This window comes from Toxotes jaculatrix, chromosome 15 (genome assembly GCF_017976425.1).
Source record: "Toxotes jaculatrix isolate fToxJac2 chromosome 15, fToxJac2.pri, whole genome shotgun sequence".
Taxonomy (NCBI): domain Eukaryota; kingdom Metazoa; phylum Chordata; class Actinopteri; family Toxotidae; genus Toxotes; species Toxotes jaculatrix.
The window spans coordinates 14,534,886-14,555,951 of record NC_054408.1 but is presented as its reverse complement, the minus strand read 5'-3'; the positions used below and the strand labels follow the sequence as shown (position 1 = coordinate 14,555,951).

The following is a 21,066-nucleotide window of genomic DNA, read 5'->3' as shown; positions in this document are numbered from 1 at the left end:
TTCTCAAAAGATTTTACAAAGTATGAGTCTTAATAGCTTTTAAGCGAATAGGGAAGGAATTTTGGATGGAGCTGGCCACACATCCCGTGGCTGAGGCAGCAAAACATGGCAGCATAAGAAAAAAAAAAGAGCAATAACTTGGACCATAACAATAAGATGTTTTTTGGATTAATTTACTACATCCAGTAATTGAGCTCATTTTAATGTGGCAAACATACTGAAACATTAATGAAAGAAGCTCAGTGGGAATGCAGAGATGCCCTGGATTCTTAAATAAACACAAGCAGCGAGACAAACTTACAGCACAGTGGGCGTCAGTGTGACACAGGAGGTCACGCTGCAATACCAATTAGTCTGATTTCTAGTCTATTTTGGGGCGACACTGTGGCATAAAGCAGCAGCATGAGAACTTGTGAGGGATTTGAGAGTAAATAGAAATGACTTTAGTTTTCTGACTGCAAAGGAACAACCAGAGAGGCTGCTGGGTGTGAGATGATCAGATTTTATCCTAACAGAATCACAGACAGTTCACACCCTGGCAATGGGTATGATATGTGTGTGAGTGTGTGTGTGTGTGTGTGTGTGTGTGAATGTGCATGCACCGGTTTGGTAAGAGAGTTTTTGCACTGAGGAAAGTCAACGCTAGAAAGCCAAACTTCCTTCCTGTCTGAAGGATATCATAGGCCAACAATAACACACACACACACATTCTCTCCATTTTCATCTCTCTCTCTCTCTCTCTCTCTCTCTCTCGCTACTTGAGGGCAGTGCACATGGATCAGACAGGGATGGCCCAAGTGAAGGGTACACACCCACACAAACACACACACAATCCTGTCTAGCAGCAGGACAGCCTGGGAAAGGTACACATGCTCTCCCTCCTTAGGAAAAGAAAGAATAACTATAGGCATTAGCAAAGTACATTTTTTCTGTATGTGTGAAGTATATATTTTTACATTTCCTGATGTTATGGGTAATTTTGTCTATATTTGTTGCTAATGTCTAAATGTATGATTGTTACTGTTGGCAGTATTCATTCATTTCTAATATTTTTAGCAGCAAATGTGACAGCTTCACAAAACACGTATCTTGTGCTACTCTGCAAAAATTGTTCCTTCACGTTCCACTGGAGACAGGTGACATACAAAGCAGGGGAGGTTGTGGCTCACTAAAATGCGCTGTATAGTACTGCTAATGTTCCTATCCTCTACGGACCATCGCTCTCGTGATCCCATAATTACTATTCCCTAAAATAAACAAAAACAGCACATTAGGGTTTTTTAAAAAGTGGAACTTTGCCCTGAACTCTCTGCTCAAGGCATTCTGTCTTGCTTTTAATTTGTCAGGAACAATGCTGACCTCAGCTGGGCCAAGTGAGTTACTGCTGTTGTTTACACTCCTATACGAAAAGCGGCGGGTATCAGGGAAGACTGAATTATGTAGCAATTCTCCCACAGACGGAGTCTGACAGAGCGTACAATCAGAGAGAGGCAGACGGACAGAGAGGAAACAGGGAGCATAAGACAGGCGAAAATACAGACTGTGAGTCAGACAGATGGAGAAGATGTGTAAACAGGTAGGTAGACTGATCCATAATGGCAGAGGGGAGGTGAGACAGGGATGGTCAGCAGACAAAAGGCAAGCAAGACAGACTAAAGCATTCCACGCTTAATTAATTAGAGTGAGAGAACACCGTGGGGCTCTTGGCTGCTGGAAAAACAGTTAGGCATGTAGCAACCACACAACAACACACCCACACAAAAACAAGCATGTATATGTATACACACGCACAATGAAAGAACCTTGTATCACCTCTTTTCACAGCTTTTTAGATGTGGAGAGAGTGTAGAAAACAGTGATGAAAAGAGCAAGGAGGGAAGTAAATGAGTAGGGCTGGGGGAGTTGGGGGGGGGGGCAGCGGTGGGAGGAGGAAGGGGATGGGGAAGAGAGAAACAGGGAGGAAAATTGTGAGGAGGAGAGGAGAGAGGGGGAAGGGGGAAGATGAAGAGAGAGGGAGGCACGAAGCAGAGATGGAGCAAAGACCAGACAAGAGGAGACGAGACCAGACAAGAGGAGACGAGACCAGATGAGGTAGAGATAGATGGTGGCAGAGGAGGAGAGAAATGGAGTGTGAGATGAAAAAAAGAGAAGGATGCAGAGGGGAAGAGAGAGAGAGTGTGGAGGAGGAGGAGGAGGAGAAGAAGAGCCAAAAAATAAGAGTAGTGATGTGCAGTGAAGAGGAGAGAGGAGTGGAAAGGAGAGAGATGCAGGCAGATGAGAGGAGAGGAGAAGAGAGACTGAAGACACAGTGACCTCACATGCTTGGCTGCAATGACGCTTTGAAGATCATCTCAAGGTTGTTAGATAAGAGAGAACAGAAGAGAGGAGGGGGTGGGGGTACCAAAGGAATGGAGGCAAAATTGTGATGGGGAGAAGACCAACAGGAGGTGTAAGGGAAAGAAAGGCAACAGGATATATGAAGCCAAAAAAAAAACTAGGGAGAGGAGGATGAGAGAGCCGAAAGGAACTGTGAAGAGATAAGAGGAGGATAGTGTAATAGTGAGAGAGAAGGAGAGTGATGAAGGCTGCAGAGAAAATGATTCAGCGACTCAAGTTGCTACAAGGAACGCAATTGTGTGTGTGTGTGTGTGTGCGCGCATCTTGGCATGTGTGCGCGCATTTGTAGTAGGGTAGTGAGTGTACGGGGTTTTAGGCAGGCATGCATGAACATGTGCACAATGTTTATGTATCAGTATCAGCAGACATGCAAAAATGCGTGCGTGCGTGCGTTCGTGTGTGTGTGTGCATCTTGGCAGGAGTGATTAAGTACAATGAGCCTGCTAGCCAATAAACAACCAGGCAGGCTGTGTTCCATTCCTTAATGAGTTCGCCTTATCTGTTACCCTCCTCTCCTCTCCTCCTTCCATGCGTCCTTTATTTACTCTGCTTTACATTATCTAATTCACTCTCCCTGCCCATGCCCCATTATCATTCATCTTGCATCCTCTACTTCTACTCCTCTTTTAATATTCCCTTGCTCAACTACTTTCTTAGCCTAATCCTCCGCCCACCCTCTCCTTCCTCCTTATTCCCCCGATTCCCCCAGAAGGAAAACAAAAATCAGGAGGAGGTGACTTTGTCACGATCTTTCAGACTGTGGGGGTGTAACACAAGCAGGGATAATTTGCTCAACTCAGAAGCCTGATTTGCAAAAATATCATAGTAGCATTTGATTATGTTCTGTATTGCAATTATATTACTGCATGTTTGGTAATTGTTTCTTTTTCTTTTTTTTTTAGAGACACTAGCAGCATGTCTCTAAGGATGGCAGTGTCGGTCTGTCAGTCCATTACATTGGTCAAGACTGAAATTACTGCTAAATTGCCATGAAATTTTGTACAGATATTCATCATCCCCAGAGGAAGGTTAATGATTTTGGCGGTCCTCAGACATTTTCCAGTTAACCAGTTAAGTGTTTGGTTTATAGAAAGACAGTAAATAGTGAAAAATGCCTGTTTTTCATTTCAGACCAAGCTGACGCATTCAAATGTTGTTTTGTTTGACCAACAAAACCTGAAGATATTCAGTTTACCATCATGTGTGACAAAGAAAAGTATTTCTTTTCTCTACATTTCTGGATTTTAGTGAAATATCTCAACAAATATCAAATGGATTGCCATGGAATTTGCAGCATTAATGTCTTATTTAAACAATGCCTCTGTTCGTAGTGGTTGAATCAAGTTGGTAAAATATGTGTGACATATATACTACAGCATAGCACAGGCAAATAATCACAGTGGTCTTGGCTGTGTTTAAAGCATATCACACATAGGGCAGCGAACTTTCCACTGAAGATAAGCATTTAGATAAAGCAGGATTAAAACATTTTGGATAAAAACACTTCAGTGAGTAATTTATATCTGTGACAGGTATTAAATTAGTTAACACCCAATAAACACCTAAGATTTAGCAATTATCAAATGCAGAAGGCACCTACTAGAGTCAGCTACAGTCAGCCAAATATTTCCTTGAAATAGTCTCCAGATGCTTTAGATTGAGTTTCTAAATGTCAGTCAGGTATCTGTGAAAGTGGTCCAATCCCACCCACCATCTGTACACGTTTACAGGCACATCATTTCTGGGCTGCATGTGTGTAAAATATCCTGATGAAATAACCTCAATCAAGTTCCTCCCATTCAAGAAAAAGCCAAGGTAGAAAATATGAACCTGTGGTGGAAAGTGTTTCCGTGTCCAAGTGACTTTTGATTCAGTAAAAAGCAGCCGACCATGCAGTGGTTCTCAGCTGTCAAATTGCAAAGGCATTGTTAGAGTGATTTTTCAGTTCTGAGCAATTTTTCCTGGCTTCTCAGGGCCCTCTGCGCACATGTTGACGTCAAACAAAAAAACACCTGGTCATGACTTGAACTCATGCTTTCTAATATGTTGTCTTCTATAAATCACATTAACTGCAGTTATATCTAGTTAATGGGATTAGAGCGGGGACACAATGTAGGAGACATCAATCTGGTTTGGAAGTCAGCCATGGATTTGGTTCTTTCACATCTCACAGGGTCTCCTTGGCCAGCTGGCAGGGGCTGCTGGTCCATGATGATTTACAGTAATGTCTCCCTATTTTGCTGCAGCAGTGACTTCAATAATTGTATAACATATGCAGTAAAGAGCAAAGCTAAAAGATAATCCATATAAAATTCTTTTTACATGGGTTTAGTAAAACTTAAAGGATTAGTTTGACATTTTGGTTTATCTGCCTTCTTGCAGGGAGTTGGATGAGAAGATTAATGTCACTCTATGTCTTATATAAGGCTAGAGAAACCAGCCAGTTAGCATAGCTTAGCACAAAGTCTAGAAGTGTGGTTAAAAAGCTAACCTGGCTCTGTCCCAAGGTTAAAAAAAAAGTCCACATGCTAGCACCTCTAAAGTTCAGTATAACTAACAAGTATATCTTTTTAATTTGTATAAAATCCAAAGTGTAAAACTGTTTACACCCCCATAAAATCAAGTCAGGAATTTGGGATGAAACTATATCTTGGCTGGGCGCAGTGACTTCCTCGAGTTCTGTTGTTTCAGCCAAGAAACAGTACAGCACAACCCAAGGTAAAGTCACAATTTTTTTGTTTTTGCCCAAACAAACATGGACCAGGACCTGTACAGTGAGTGTTAGAGATGCTGGCATATATTACCCTTGGACAGACTAGATGTTTCCACCTGCTTCCAGCCTTTATGCTAAGCTAATTGTAAAGATTCACTTCAGATGGTAAAAACTGTATGATTGGAAAGCCCCCCTCAAAAAATTTTACACAAATTCTCGGAATTAAGACATACATGACATTTAAAAAGCTCATAAATTGTAAAATACTGATATTTTTATTTTTCAAAAATGCAGCAGAAATGTTTTATGCTCGACACAATCCAGCCACCCGCTGAGTCAATAAACCCATATGAAAAAAATATCCAAACAATCAAACATCCGCTAAATGTTACCTTTATATCATTTTGTAAAAGTTCTTTGCTTGCCATCCACAAATTATTCAGCTTTCATTTTTCATGTATTCTGTTGACAATTAACTAAAATCTCTCATGAAGAAGTTACTTAGGATGAGAAGAGGTTAAATATGCCTCACTGTGACAAAGCTGCATGTAGTCGCACAGATGAGGCTGGGAGAGGGGAAGGACGGGTTTGGATGGGACACACGTTCGGGTAAGGAAAGGAACAAGAAAAAGAGGATAAAACAGGAAAGAGCTAGACTCAGAGAGTGGGCCTTTGGTTGAGAATCAAGGTATAGGAGTTAGGAGTTGGTTGGTTGGAACATGGGCAAGATTTTTAGCTTCACAGTAGCAACCAGAGTTTGACCATTTGACATATCTCTCCTCCATAATTTGTCAATATTAGTTGGTTGGAACTTATCCTATCATCACTGGGTCTTTATAATCACATAAAGCCACCATAGCTCTCAAGTTCTCAATGTACTAAAGGTAACAGGAAATTCTACAACTTCTTTTTGAAATGAAATCAATCATTATTTCCTCAAGATATTGAGCTGGTTTTTGAATAATTAACTTCACATCTTTTTTTAAGTGTGTCTTGAGTGGAAATTTGAAAAAGTGATGCTCTATTAAAATAATATTAAGGCTTAAAAAGCACTACGTTTAGATGTTTGCCTTCAATGTGAAGTTTCTCACACTAGCACACAAAGTGTTCTTCCTCACCTCCACCCAGGCTCAAACTCATTCCTCAAATTTGGCTCCAAACAATTGACAACATGGTGGCAGGTAGTAAATCAAACTCTGAGGAGAGATGTTAAGCTACAACAACTCTTAGTTTTAGAGAGAGGGAAGTGACATTAGAGATTAAATACAGCTTTGCCAATTTCTTTCAACTGGTGTCTTCCAGAGAGACAAGGTTTCAGTCTGCTTTAGGTAGTTCAAGTGGAGGCTCTTCTATAAATAATGGGGCCCCTGTGTAGGTGTAAAAGTCTGACAAATACAAGAAAGTGTTCTTGAATATTTGGGGCATGCTGTGACTTGGGACCCCCTAAATCATCACCACCTCTCCGTCTGCTGAGACTTTAATTAAGGTTGCATTTTTTAGGTAGTAAGGGTAAGGCCTTTAAGAAAAAAATTAGGAACGGATGGGAAGGGGGACCAGGAAGGGATTAGGTACAAAGGGTTAAAGGTCATGGTTTTTGGCTGGTGCTCAATCATCAAACCAATATTGCATTATCTACACAGTACTAACTCCTCATCTGATGGTCAAACAAATAGACAGGATGGTGTGAAAAATGGCCTATACGTCAACTACTAAACAAGTATCTAGATGCTTACATAGTTAAGAATTATTGAAATGACTGTGCATAGCAAATATAGCCTTTAAATAAAGGTACTGTGTACATACTACAGTGGGTGAGATAGAAAGACAACCAGCCTTGCTTCAGGACACCTATACAATAATATAGTAATATCTGAAATGAAAGCAATAATGTGGTTAAATAAGTCATGTTTTAATGCAAGAGCAGGTAAATGCTATAAATCATAATATATCATCTGTATCTTTCCATTCTATTTACAAGAGTTTAACACATAGCTGGTTAGAGTGATTCTTCAGTAAGTCTGGCAACTCTTCAGAGGCCCTTTCTTCTTCTGAAGCTAATTTCTGTCTCTTGGCACACTCTCCATTCCTGTGTTTTCCATATCACTCTATCTCACTTCATCTTTCTTGCTCTCACAGCTGTTAAATCCCTCTCAATGAAATCTTAATCTCTTTCCCACCATCTGACTAACTTTTCCTTCAGCTAATGTTGTTTTTAATCCCCCTCTTCCTCCCTGTCTCTTTTTACATCCATCTCTCGCTGAAATTTGTTATTTTCTCCTCAGCTTGGTTTGATCCTTGGCAGATAGGGCCTTTGATCTTTTAATGGAAAAAAATGCTACATTCACATTTCACAGGTTGTTCAAGTTGACATCAGCAGTCTGTGTGTGTGGTACTTCTTAGCTCAGTTCTGCATCTGCATCTGCTCTGCTCAGTTCCCGGCACTGCTTCACTGTGCAGCACAGGTACAGTTGGAGATTTAAAAGGACCCATAAGTGACCCTTTGGCCACAGCGCTCCTCTTCCTCCTCCTCAGGTTTAGAAAAAGCAGAAGATTCAATATCTAAAACGGAGTTTGAGACATTTTATGAATGTCTTGGCTCGTCAAGTTCCGGGTTATGAGCGAATGATGCATAGAACTGCATCTCTTGGGATTCAGTCTGTCTTCGGGTCCCCGACATGCGACACACAGCTGTCTGTCTTTTCATCCTGTTACTGAAAATGTCTCTCTGTCACTCCATCTGTAACAATCCTGCAGGGTAATTAGTAGAGGTATTTAAGTCTTTTGTTTTATGTGTGTTTGTGTGCCTGTGTGTGTGTGTTAGAATGAGTGTGTGTTGTAATTATGTCCCTGTATGTGTGAGTATCTTGCTGCGGTTATACACGTGTAGTGGAGTGTGTGTGCGTGGAGATGTGTGTGTGTGGCAAGTGTGTATTACTATATGGGCTATGGTGTGTGTAACCCTGGTGAGGGTGCCCCATTCTCATCCCCACCACTGATCCAGGTGTCATGGGGGTCATCGGCGTTGCTGGGGTAACAGGGTGTGACCCAGGGGTCACAGGTAGTGATCCTGGGGTCAGAGATGTCATGAGGGGGACGTCATCAGGTGAGCGGCGCAAGGTGAGGGTATAATCGGGTGGGCAGGTGAGACGCACGGTGTCCAGAGTGCTGTAGATGTCCTGGGTGTCCAAGCCATCCAGAGCATCCAGAGTATCTAGAGTGTGATGGTGATGAGTGTTGTTCCTCTCATCTGCTGATGCTGCATCACACTCAAGCTGCTTCACCTGATGATATGAATGGTTAGATAAGTGATGAGATGACGATAAGGAGTGAAAGCAATGAGCTCAGATAGAGAGAGAACCATCTAATCAAATCTAGAGCTGCAAGTAAGGATTATTTTCATTATCAATTAATCTACCTGCTTTTTTTTACTAATTAACCATCGCTGTTTAATGCAAAAAAAATAGTGAAAATGCCCATTAAAATTTCCTAAAGCCCAAGGTATTGTCTTCAGATTGTCCAGCCAATCGCCTTAATCCCAAAGAGATCCCATTTACAATGATATGAAACTGATAAATCAGCAAATCCTTACAATTAAGACGACGTGACAATTAATCTGTTATCAAAATTGTTGCTAATTAACTTTCTGTCCATTGAGGAGCCAATTGCTCAACTAATCGCTTCAGCTCTAATCAAATCCCATGTTATATATGATTAAACTCAGTATCTCAAGATTTTTTTTCCCAATATATATGTTATGATAGGGTAAATGTACGCATAATTATGTACAAAATAATCAAATGATGGGCAGTGCAATAAACTATCAGACAAAGCTCTTTTCATTTGTAAAATAATAACTTCTATAGCTCACACAAACAGCGTTTTATAAAAGTCCCACATTTGCTCCAGCCTGAGAACAGTTAAACCAAACGCAGAGTTCAGTTCATATTCATAAAGTTCATCTGCTATTTGTCATCATTGCCTCAGCATCTCCTGACTGAGTCTGACTGATTTTAGGTGATTCCCTGCAGGGCTAGTATGTTTTTTTTTTTATCAGTCAGAATCATGCGTAGATTAAATCAAAAAACACTAGCATAAATCACTATAATGTGTGCTGAAAAAAAGATAATGTTTGGTTTTCGCTTGTCACACCAGAAATACCATTAGGTAACAGAATACCACAAAACACCACATGAAAAGAAATAACATTTAAAATAAATAAAACAAAAATGACAAAAGCAGCTGCAGTGCTGAGCTACATTAATGTAGTTCAATTACCACTTGGAGATTTCAAAGCAACTTACAGAGATAGAAAAGGCCACAGAGTCAGTGGATGAATTGGAGGCAATTGGAAGCCATTCAGGCAATTGGACAGAGCTCACACACGCACATGCATCAAAACACACACATTCTGACACTGATAATGTCTGCTGATGACAGGCTGTGTTTTGGAGTGCTCAACTGGCAGCTCCACAGGCAGCTGCTCCACTGGAAAGGAGTTTGTTCACATAGCCACACATGACCTCATTTGCCTTAATGTTGCTTAAACTTGAAATAAGACATGGGTTCACTAGCAATAAGCATGACTATTTTCAATATAACCTTAACAACTTAGTTGTGTGGCTTCATCTATGGTAAAACCCTGTATGGAGATATAAATACAATAACACACTGACTCACCTGTAATGACATCAGTCCTTCACCCTGTAGGTGGGCAGCCACATCTGCAGGTGTGATATCTCGTCTCGGGGGAGGAAGTGGACGGGGCCTACGATGCTCCAGACGTCTCTTGTCTTTCTTGTATAGCAGAGCAGCGAAGGCAAGGATGTTAAGGAACAACAGTGATGCTCCCACTGCAATTGTCACAGAGAGTTCGGTGGAGTAGTCCTCATTAGGGACGCGGACCCCGTTTTCCCCTCCACCTTGGCCTAAAGCAGACTCTGGAGGCTGTGGGGTACCTCCTTGTGAGCCGGGGTGACGTGTACTGCTAGGAGGCCAACCTTTGGACAGGCGCTTAGTGTAGGAATAAGGGGTGTCATCCTGTGGAGAGGGACTATGCGTGAAGGAGGACACAGATTGGAGGAGCTCATTGACATGGTGCAAGTGAGGCACCAGCTGGAGCCAGAAGGAGATTTTGGTGGCCCGGTAGTGGTCTCTGACCCGGGGCTTGAGGCCGATGTGGAGGTACAGCTGCTCTTTTGGGGTGTACTTAGACCAGGCCACTTCTTCAAAGCGGTTAGGTTTCGTGTGGATAAACTTGGTATCTTGTGGAACCGGCTGGTTTGGATCACTGGAAAAAGTGAAAAACAATGACTTATTTATTCACATCTAGATGGGTTGGTGGTTATGTAAGTTATTTGTTTTTTTATAATTTAGAGGTAACAAAAAAGAGGGATTAATAATTTGTGTTAGGCAAGACATTTCTTTCATACTCTCTGAGCCGGTTGTTCTCAGACAAAATAGCAATAAGGATACAGAGAAAAATTTCCAACAAACAAGATCATCTCAGCAATACTGAAATATCTGTCAGCTCCCAGCATTCTGACAGATGAAAACCCAAAGGTAAAAATAAAAATTAGATCACCCAAAATAACAGTGCAACTTGACATGGTGACATAGCTGCTAATAACTACAGCCTCCCTCAACAGTCCATGATCAACAAAAGCTTAAATAGGAAAAGCAATGAAATGCAACAGAGAATACAAGGTTTCCACCCACTTATCTACCATGTGCTTTCCACATCTTTACTGAAAGTACAAATACCAGTATTTCATGCTTTTCTGCTTTTCATGTCAGAGACTCCTAACAGAGCCGCTGAGGACTTATTCCATGGTTGGCTTTTGTCCTCAGAGGAAGCTGGGTTTCTCTCTTGCAGGCCAGTTTCACCACCAATCTTTCTAATCAATATTCAAGTGGCATAAGACAAACCAGTGGCAAAAACTGTTTGTTCAAAGCAAACATTAATGTTTTATTTATGTGAACGTTTACGTTTTGTTTTCCTGTAAACATGGCTCAAATGTGGTTTTAGTCGCAGATCATTGATTTTGGTCCACTCTCTATGTCTGACATTTTCAGGTAGTACACGGTTCAAACTCCTGCAGTTTACACAGTGTGCGGATGTTTGCCCCTCTAGCAAACATAAAAGTGTCAGATATCTACATCGGAGATGAATGTGCGTGTGATAGAGAGAAGAACACATCCTGAAAAATCACTTGTCTGACACATACGGACAGGCATTTATTTGTCGATTTACCAACTTATTTGTGTCAGCAGCTGAAATGTCGAAATGAAACAGAGGCACATCTTCACAGACTTGCCAGTTACACACTATGTGCTCGCTTGTCAATCAACACCTTATGAGCGGCACAAAAAGGCAGCTAGCGTGAAGGCCTGCCGGCACACAAACACACACGGGTTGAGGATTTATACGCCCACACAGAGGCTTACAAAATATACATCAGGGAGCATCACATCCTCCCCGCTAAATTGAGCTGTCGCAGAGTTCCATCGCCATCTGAGACACTCTCAGACGACTGAGATCTTTCTTCAGAGAAAGTTTCCCATTGATAATTGAAATGCGCACTGAAATCCTCACATCCGCCCTTTGGTGATTTTGCTCTGCAGCTTGTTGCAGTGGTAATGACAATACAGACTACTGGCGAGAGACTGCTAACTTGATGCGATGTGAATGTTTTAACGCACCCAGATAAAAGGGAGGGGGGTTTTTCACGCCACAGTCAAAATGTGTGCGAGCACTGTCCTGATTATGTATGTTGTGACAAAGCAAGGCTCTGTGGTGATTTAGATCAAGGTCTAGACTGGAGATGTCTCTGTAAATCTGAAGAGGTCTCAGTGGAGTGAGCCTCGATTGGATTAATTACTGGTAATTACTCACTTCGAGCACTGCAGAAAGAGGGTCCATCCTCAACAATTACTTTTATCTTGTATATCATGTCAGAGTGGAGCGATAAAAGGTGCTCTTATCAGTGTGGATTGTCAGGTTTTTAAAAGTTTTAATGCAGATTCTTTCTATAACAACTGTATTTTACTTAACCACTTGAGGAGCATTTTAATTTAAATGTATTTTTTTTTACCTCATTTCTGTTGCACCGGGTTTAAAAGTGAGGGAAAGAGGAAGAGAAAAGAAAGAAAGAAACGATCTATCACATAGTCGCCAACCTCTCATTCTTCTTTCAGGACTTTGCCTTGGCTCTCCACAAAAAGACTTTTTTCAAGAGCAGGGGTGCTTTAACCTTCTCAGCCAAGGTCCAAAGATGAAAAGCCTTGTCAAGATTTTGACATGACAGAGAACCTGTGTGCATCCTCTGCCAAAATTAGTTTGCAGTGCTGCTTTCATGATTGTATCTAAAGTACTGTCTGCTTGTCAGACATCAGAGACCTTTTGAAGGAAGAGACATTATGATAACATATCCTTTGCCTGTGAGCTCATTATTTTTGTTGCTCTAAAACTTCACTAGTTTCCTCTGAAGCTGAGTTGAAACTCAGCTTCTCTCAGTTTACAATTGAAACCTTTTTTTTTCTGAAAAGCTTAGATTTTTCATGGTATTAAAATGTTGCTTATCGTGACAGAAAATCATGATAGAGAAATGGATTTAATCTACCTGCACACATTTCCTAAATTTTTTTCCGAATTGTATTTAACGAATACAAAACAGTCGCATAAGAACATAATTTGCAGGTAACACATTTGCTTAATGCTGCAGTAATCAAAACCTGTTATCCTCTCCCTGTTGTTCTGCATCTTTGATTGTCCTCTCGCTGTTAAAATCCCAGCCAGATGACTGCACCCCGCGCCCATGTTCATGTTAACTATTAATTGGTGCAACAAATTAAATGTAAAAAAGAAAAGTTATCAAGTACTGCAGAGCGGAGAGGCCCTATGCTGTTTGTCTTGATGACACCTTAGACTTGAATCTTGGCTGTCTCATTTCTAGCTTGGAGGAGATTTGTTCCTGTAAAATCAGGAGTGAGCTGTCCACAGTTACAGCAGCAACACATCCTTGTTGCCAAAACCTTGTCTCTTCAGAGAGTCAAAGATAAAAGGATGGAAAAAGACAGATTTTCCATTGACAGCTGTGCATTTTCTTTTACATCGTAAAATGTGATTAAATGGCCTCTCTTTTATTCACTATCATAAGACATTTTCTACATGTGGGTGGGGATTAGATATTAATAGTAGAAATTATAAACAGATTCCTATGCGTAAGACGGCAGAAATAAAGGGAAGTGAATCATGCTGAAGCTGTTCTTTGTTTTGTCTTGTTTTCTTGATTTTGCTCTAAACTGTATAGTCAGGCAAAAAAGAAAATCAACATCTCACAGCAGTGTGCATTTAATAGCTCACCCAGTCTTGGCAAAGTTGGTCCAGTAAGTCATGACTACTGCGCTCAGCATCACATCGTTCTTGGAGAAGTTACAGTTGAACAGATCAGTGGGTCCCACCATGGGCACCCCGAACACATAGGGCACCTGCGCGCACACACACACACATATTAGAATAGCTTACTGCTGGAGCCAACACATTACATTCATTCTCTTGACAGTAACTCTCACCATAACTGAATCATGTCAAACCCCAACCTCATCACAGTGAAGACAGAAACCGCTTCATACACAACTACAGTGAACTTAAACTCAGGTCACTGAACTCATCTTCAGTTTGACAAGTCATCCCTAATCATCTGGACTGAAAACCATCCCCACACACACCAACCACATATACACACGCACACGCACACACACACACACACACACACACACACACACACACACACACACACAAACACAGTGTGTTTGTGTCTGTGTGTTTAACATAAGGCAATCTAATGTACACTTATACAAAAAAACAAAATTATGAGGAAATGAACAGTTTACTGCTTGATAAATACCAAAGAGAAGATTAGTGCAATAAATCACCATAGCAATAAAATATACGGCTAAATGAGACATATCCAAAATCAGACCTGAGGGAAAATAAATTCCATGAGCATTTCAGATATTTCATACAGTGGAGAACTGTCTTATTAAGTAAGAACAGATCAGTATGAAGCAGCACTTGAAAGACATGTAAACCAAGAGCTCCTGATTCATTGTATTAAAATTTCAAAAGTCTTTGAGACACTAGTCAGACACATGTGCACGTCATTCTGCTTTAGAGTTGAGTGCCCAACTCAGTCACTCTGGCTTTTGTGAAATGTCACATCTATATTCCTCTCCTTGATATCTAATATCCTTGATATCTAATATCACATCCAGTGCCACTACTTGCAAACACTTCTTTTTCTTCTTCTACTGCACCTGTTATATGTATATATTACATTATTTCTGTAAAGCAATACGCCACCATGACATCATCTCACCTCGTCGCCATGGGCGGAGTCAGCCCAGGGTGGAGTGGCATCACTCTGGCAGTGGTGATAAAAGGAGTAGAAGTAGGTGGGAGACCCATACTGAGCATGAAGGTCAGCTGTGGCGATTGCTGGTGCCACCCACTGGTGATCTGTAAATAGCGCTACCAGAGTCTTTCGTCGGGTTTCTGCATTGTCGCGGTCTGCCCAGTCCGTGTACATGAACCTTTAATAAATACATTTAAAATTAGCCAATAATCTATTTAGTAACTCAATTAATCATTTAGGATCAAGTCCATCTTTCCATCAATCAACATTTTAAAAAATGTAATGTTAGAGTATGCAAAAAATGCAAAAATTAGTAGCTTCCTATTCTCACCTAACTTTCAGCAAAACATCAAACAGCAAAGTATTTCTCAGACAACTGCTTAAATATACTAAGACATGTACAGAGTCACTCACCTTATGCTCTCTCTCAGTGTGTCTCGGCCTTCTGGATATCCATACAAACTATCCACAAAGTCTGATACAGCAAAGTCAAAGTCCTCAGCAGTGACACCGTCCTCTGAGTCCACAATGCCCTCCACAAACTTCACGCCCTCGCCCTGATTAACCCCCAGCATCACATCGTAGTTGAGAAATTCTCCCTGCTCCATCAGAATCTGGGGGTCATCTGGTATAACATCGCCATCAATCACCGGGGCAAAAGCTGTGTGATATTTGGCCGGCGTTATGTTCTGCTCCACAAGTTCCCGGTAACTCCGGCCCTGGAGGCAGGCAACCAATTGGGTGCTGTCGTCAATGCCGCAGCCCACCCTCTCACCGAGCTGCCGGGCGTACTTGCTGGGCTGGTAGTTGACAGCCCAACTGGCTAAAGCACTGCCGCTCTGGATGATGGCTCTATGGAACAGGTCTGAGATACACATGAACACACAAACATGAATACAAACGGGTGAATGAAGTATATACACTGAGGCACACACATGTATACATTTATGGATGCACATGCACCCACACATGCATGCATGAATGCATAACCATACAATCGCACACTTGGAGGGTTACACAATACATTTATAAAGAGATGCAGAAAAAAATCAATTCCTCTGTAGGAAAACACTGAAATCACAGAAATGCATAATTCAAAAGGCTGACAGGTCATCGTTAGGGCACTAGGTTCAAGTAGGTAAGGGTTAAAAGTTTAAGATAATACAGCTCTTAGCTATATGAGTCATGAGAAGGCTGCACTGTATTATTCAGAGGATTCAAAGGCTTATTCAGGCATTAATACCAGTAAGTGATGTATCGGTCCAATGGAGACCTTGGAAAGTGTCATAACCCTAAATTTCAAAACTTTCACAACACCCACCTACCAATGGTCATATGCGCCCTACCAGGCCATCCTGCCTGTACTCTTAAGTACATAAAGAGTATGTTTCCACATCTTTGCCACATGTAGTAAGCCAAATATAATATAAATATAATTTTGCCCATGATTCTCCCTTACCCTCAGAGTAATGAGACAAGGTGAGGAGGCTGACACAGGACGCTCCAGCCCCGGATCCAAACACAGTGACCCTGTTTGGATCTCCTCCGAAGGCTGCAATGTTCTCCTTCACCCAGCGCAGAGCCTGGATCTGATCCAGCAAGCCGTAGTTCCCTTTTGCTGCCTGGTCACCAGTACTAAGAAACCCTACAGGCAGACAGAGTGATGTTGTTATTACATATGGTTTAACATATAGCACGAGAGACAAGAAGAGATCAAAGCTAAAAAGCTCTGTAGACAACTGAGCAAACTATGTACAACTATGACATAGTATGTACAAGCACATAGGAGCACACAGAAGGGGTGACAGGACATGAAACCTTGGCATCCCCACTGTTAAAATCAATTTGTCAAAAATCTAAAGAGAAAATTAATGAAAAATTCTGTGCCTCTCCTGCAGCTCCTAGGAAATTGAATCAAATCACGAAGGTACATACATATTCATGTACGTGAATATCAGCTTACACACACACAGAAATAAACCTAAACACATATGCAGTTACGAACGCAGCTGTCCCTTATTCCCTTTACTGCTGACTTTATTAAGTAAACACAAAGGATCCTAATAGCTCACTCCACTTCAGCATATCTCATTACTGCAGAAGCTCATTTCTCTGTACCTCAAGCTGGCCCTGAACACATAGGAGTATAATGAGCAAGAAAAGTAGTGTTGTTAAAATAATACATTTCATCACTTATGTGCTTTTTCTTTATAAATTTCTCTCATGTAAAAAGGGGCATTATGTTAATTTGATTGCAATAACAGTTTCAGAACACCTTCACGTACTGTACACTGTGAAATGTGCTTGCATACTGTACTGAGATTTGGGTCAGTTATTTAATTTGTTTATGTTCCTCACATTTCTGTAGAAACATGCTCTAATTCCTGCCGATTACAGTCAGATTAGCAAAAAAAATAACAGTGTGCATGATTGTGTTGCATATATGGGCTCACCTCATGCATCCAATTTATGATGACAGGGAAGAAGAGGAAGACACTACTATTTGTGATGATGGATGATGATGATGATGATGATGATCATACTGGAGGTGGCATAAACACAGAGGATGCAGATGAAGACAAAATGAAGCATGTAGGATTTGTTTGAATCAGTACAGTGATTACAGCTCTGGCCGCTATTTTTTTCCCCCATGGTCAGAATTAAATAGAGTTTTGTTTCACCCATTGAGCAGATGCAGATTTATGCCATGTTATAAAATCAATATCTATTGAAAACACTGAAAGCTTCTAAAAAAAACAGAAAAGACAACAAGGAGCTCATAAACTCAAATCAATACTGTTTTTTGTTGTTGAATCTTTTAAGCCTTTAACATGTATTCAACTCAGCTCAGGTTCCATTTTCAAAAAAACATTTTCCATTTAATTAAAGGAGAACCATGAGTGGCCTTCCTTGCAGAAGAGAATCATTGCTCATGTATTATTAGCATTCTCTGCCTGTACACGTGATGTACATGTAAATGGGCCAAAACTACACAAAAAAAAAACAGAAAACAAAATAATAGTACTAAATCATTTAAAGAGAAAGAGCAGACAGATGATGTAAGAACTCTTCCCTTACTTTTGCTCTCTCATAATAAGTAAATTGATTAAGACTGATTAATCTCTGTGAAATGTATCTAAAAGCCAAATACATTTTAAAAATGTCATTCACTTTCTTTAACATAAATCCACATAATCAAGTAGACTATGTGATTGGGGCCTGTGGGTTAAATCATTTTGTAACATGGCTGTATAAGCTAAATCAAATAACCAACCGTAAAACATACTGTATGCACACATTTTGTTAACCTGCCGTTACGTTTAATTAATTTCTTCATATGAATTATCAAATAGTGAGCACCAATTATTTAAAGTGAGGGCATGATTTAACCAAGTCAGTGGAATGATATGGATCTCATACCTCTGACTTACTGTAATCAATATGAAGGCCTACTGTGCTCACACATACTGCTCACTGCTCATGCCCTCACTGTAGTACATTAAATGATGCCTTCAAACTATGTTTTTAACCTTTCTATGGCCCCGTCCAGCCTTGGTAATTATTCATAATTACAACCACAAAAAGCTTAAATGCCGGGATTCTAAGATGTTCTGTTTATTCAGCCCGTGAGCTTTGCATTGCTGACTAAAATTAGAAAAAACGCAGGGAATCAGATTTTCCCCATTTGGAGAGCAATGAGTCAGAGAGTCATAGAGGTAAAAAGGATCTGAGTTGATGCTAGTAGTGGAAAAAATTGGCTTCAGGGGGTTTATTTCCATTAGGGAAACCCATTCTTCCATTCTGAACATGTTTTCAGTCAAAAAGGGAAAAAAGTAGGCATTCTGGGTAAAAACAATTGGTTAATGGTTTTCACATTTTTTTAGGAGATGAAGAATTAAACAATCCAGTTGGTGAATATAAGATAAATTTGATAACCAAAAATGAAAATGCTGTGTTTATACATAAAGACAATATCTCGATTTATGTGGACAAAACAGTTGTATCCCCAGATGTCAGGTAATGAGGAAAGAGTTTGAAGAGTTTGAGCTTGAGCTGAGGTTTATCCATTGTTAATGTTTTGCTCAGTTTTCATGATTGACCACTGTCATAGCCTAAACTTCTGCATCCCTTCATCCCCCAATACTCCCTCTATAATATTCTGTCTGATCCATCTATTCTTTCCTCTTTAAGCAGCTAAATTCCCAGCTTAAATCCATGTGAAACGTGTACATTGCATTTCAGATTATTATCCATTCACTGCCCTTCTAGCTTCTTTCATTAAGTAAATTACTATACAGCAGGCGTATGATATTGCATAGTGATATTATCAGTATACCCAGAGCACCTTGGCAGTAATTGCACTTCTATTGTTCTTGCTCAAAGGGTGGAGCGTGCTGCTGAAGCACAGCTACAGCCATTTTAAACCTGTTTTACATTAGATTGCTGCCCAGTTGTCCGTGTTTAGGGCTGTCCCATGAAGTCCAGCTGGCACAACAAAAATCAACCCTAAGGGTACACAAAGCATGTATTTATCACAATATTAATTGACTGCTCTGTGTCAACATATATGTCTCTCTATAGTGACTATATTGATGGTCACAGTCACAGAATAAATTAATAGGATAAAAATGATTAGATTATAGAATCCAGAGGTGTGATTTAACAGTAGCAGTGAGGCTAACAGGATAAGGATTGGGGGTTTATTTCGAGGTATGGCTACATCCATGCGAACCATATACACTCGTAGCACTGTAAAATGCATACGTCTGGAGCAAATTACAGACATACAGAAGATATATTAGATATAGAAGACATATAATTTTACCCAATACTCCGAGGCGGTAGTTGAGGGTTATGACAATGACGTTGCCGTAGCTTGCAAGCACACTGCCATCCATCATGTTACCAGTGCCTTCTGTGTACGAGCCACCGTGGACATAGACCATCACTGGCCGCTGACCCCCCTCCTCATGGATGTCTGGAAGAGAGAGAGAAAGATGGAGGATGATAGATAGATAGATAGATATTTGTAGAAACATATGGCTTGACGACATGCCACAAACCACAGAGGTGACATCACTGAAGCACCTGATGCCAGTGCTATACATAATCATTTTTTGCATGAGTGTATGCACAGATCCACCCACCTTCCTTATGCCTCCATTATGTCTGTTGTCTGAATAAATGTTCCTGCCGACTGCATGTGCATGTGTTTGACTGTCCACGTGTCCATTGGTATGTATCTTGGCCTGTGATCACCATGTGGGCTTATACATACAAAAGCAGAAATAATCTCTGCCTGCCTTGCTTCCCTATGCTTCATATCCCCCTACTTTAATTTCTCAGCGGGTGGATATAAATTGAGGCTGTGGGTGTGTTCATGCCATTGTGTGTTTGTGTTTGTGTGTGTGTGTGTGTGTGTGTGTGTGTGCGTGCAGGGTCACATGCATGTGTATGAACCGATATGTATGCATGAGTGAGTCTGTGTCCTTCCCACTTTCCTCCACAAGTAAAGGCGTAAACCCCTTGGCGACTGACGCAGGTGTCTGCATATTAAGTGTTGCTTCAACCGACGGCGTGCACAGGGGGTGAAGCTGATAGGTGTTGGGGGGGGTTAAGAACTTTATTTATTAAACAAGGGTATACCCTGACAGGACACTTTCATGTTTCATTAATTTGTCAAAGCCCAAACGCCCCTGAAAGTACCTCCAAGTACCTCTCTGGTTGTTCAGATCTTTTGTTTATACCAGAATGAACCTAAACATAAAACCCTAAACCTAAACATGTTTGCATATTTATTCCCTCCTGCCCCTGACAGATCGAGAGTACATCACAAGGTTCACTCACCTTCTTCAGTGGGCACGTAGATATTGAGGTAGAGACAATCTTCGCTCTGGTGAGTGAGGTACGTCGCCGCTATATCCAGATTAGCTGTGAGCCAGGACGGCATCATGTCTCCCAGCATGCTCCTCTCATCCAGTGACTGTGGGCACACGGGAGCGAACTGCGTCACATTTCGTATCCCTGGCCAGGGTAAAGGTGGCTCAGGCGGCTGGAATCGTCGGTCCCCTGTTGGAGGCCTTGCGTATGGCACTCCCAGGTACTGGATGACAGGGCCCAGGAGGTCTGAGGGCAGCGGGGTCAGGATGCCACGGATACGGCCCTGCACCGTGGAAATGACAGGCACAGTCTGCTGCGCCGATGCCAGATAAAAAGAAAGGGAGAGGAGGAGGGATAGGACCCCAAAGGGAGAGGAGAGGGATGGGAGGGAAGATGAGGGAGTTCTTCCAGTCCTCAGTTCAGACATGATGGTGTGTTTAGGGGTAGCTAGGAGATGAGAGGTGAGAGGGAGGGACGGAGGGGCCAGGCGAGGGTGAGGGTTAGGACTGTGTTGACCCCTCAGAAGTATCCAACACTCACACACAGCTGCCGCTCAGTTTGGCCCATTGCACACACAACACATAGTCCTGGCTCTTGCAAACAACCTTTTCCCCTTGTGTATGTGTCTAACTATGAGTGTGTGTGTGTGTGTGTGTGTGTGTG

At 41.3% G+C, this 21,066-nt stretch overlaps 1 protein-coding gene across 1 annotated transcript; it reads right to left on the bottom strand.

Moving 5' to 3' along the window:
- Positions 1 to 7,983: 7,983 nt before the first annotated feature.
- nlgn4xb (neuroligin 4 X-linked b) lies at positions 7,984 to 20,830 on the bottom strand. The gene is made up of 8 exons (XM_041057159.1): positions 20,371 to 20,830; positions 19,349 to 19,501; positions 15,983 to 16,168; positions 14,938 to 15,388; positions 14,488 to 14,701; positions 13,473 to 13,597; positions 9,788 to 10,397; positions 7,984 to 8,391 (listed from the first exon to the last, which is right to left on the bottom strand). The coding sequence occupies exons 1-8, from the start codon at positions 20,828 to 20,830 to the stop codon at positions 7,984 to 7,986; spliced, it is 2,607 nt and encodes an 868-aa protein (XP_040913093.1).
- Between the last annotated feature and the right edge of the window lie 236 nt (positions 20,831 to 21,066).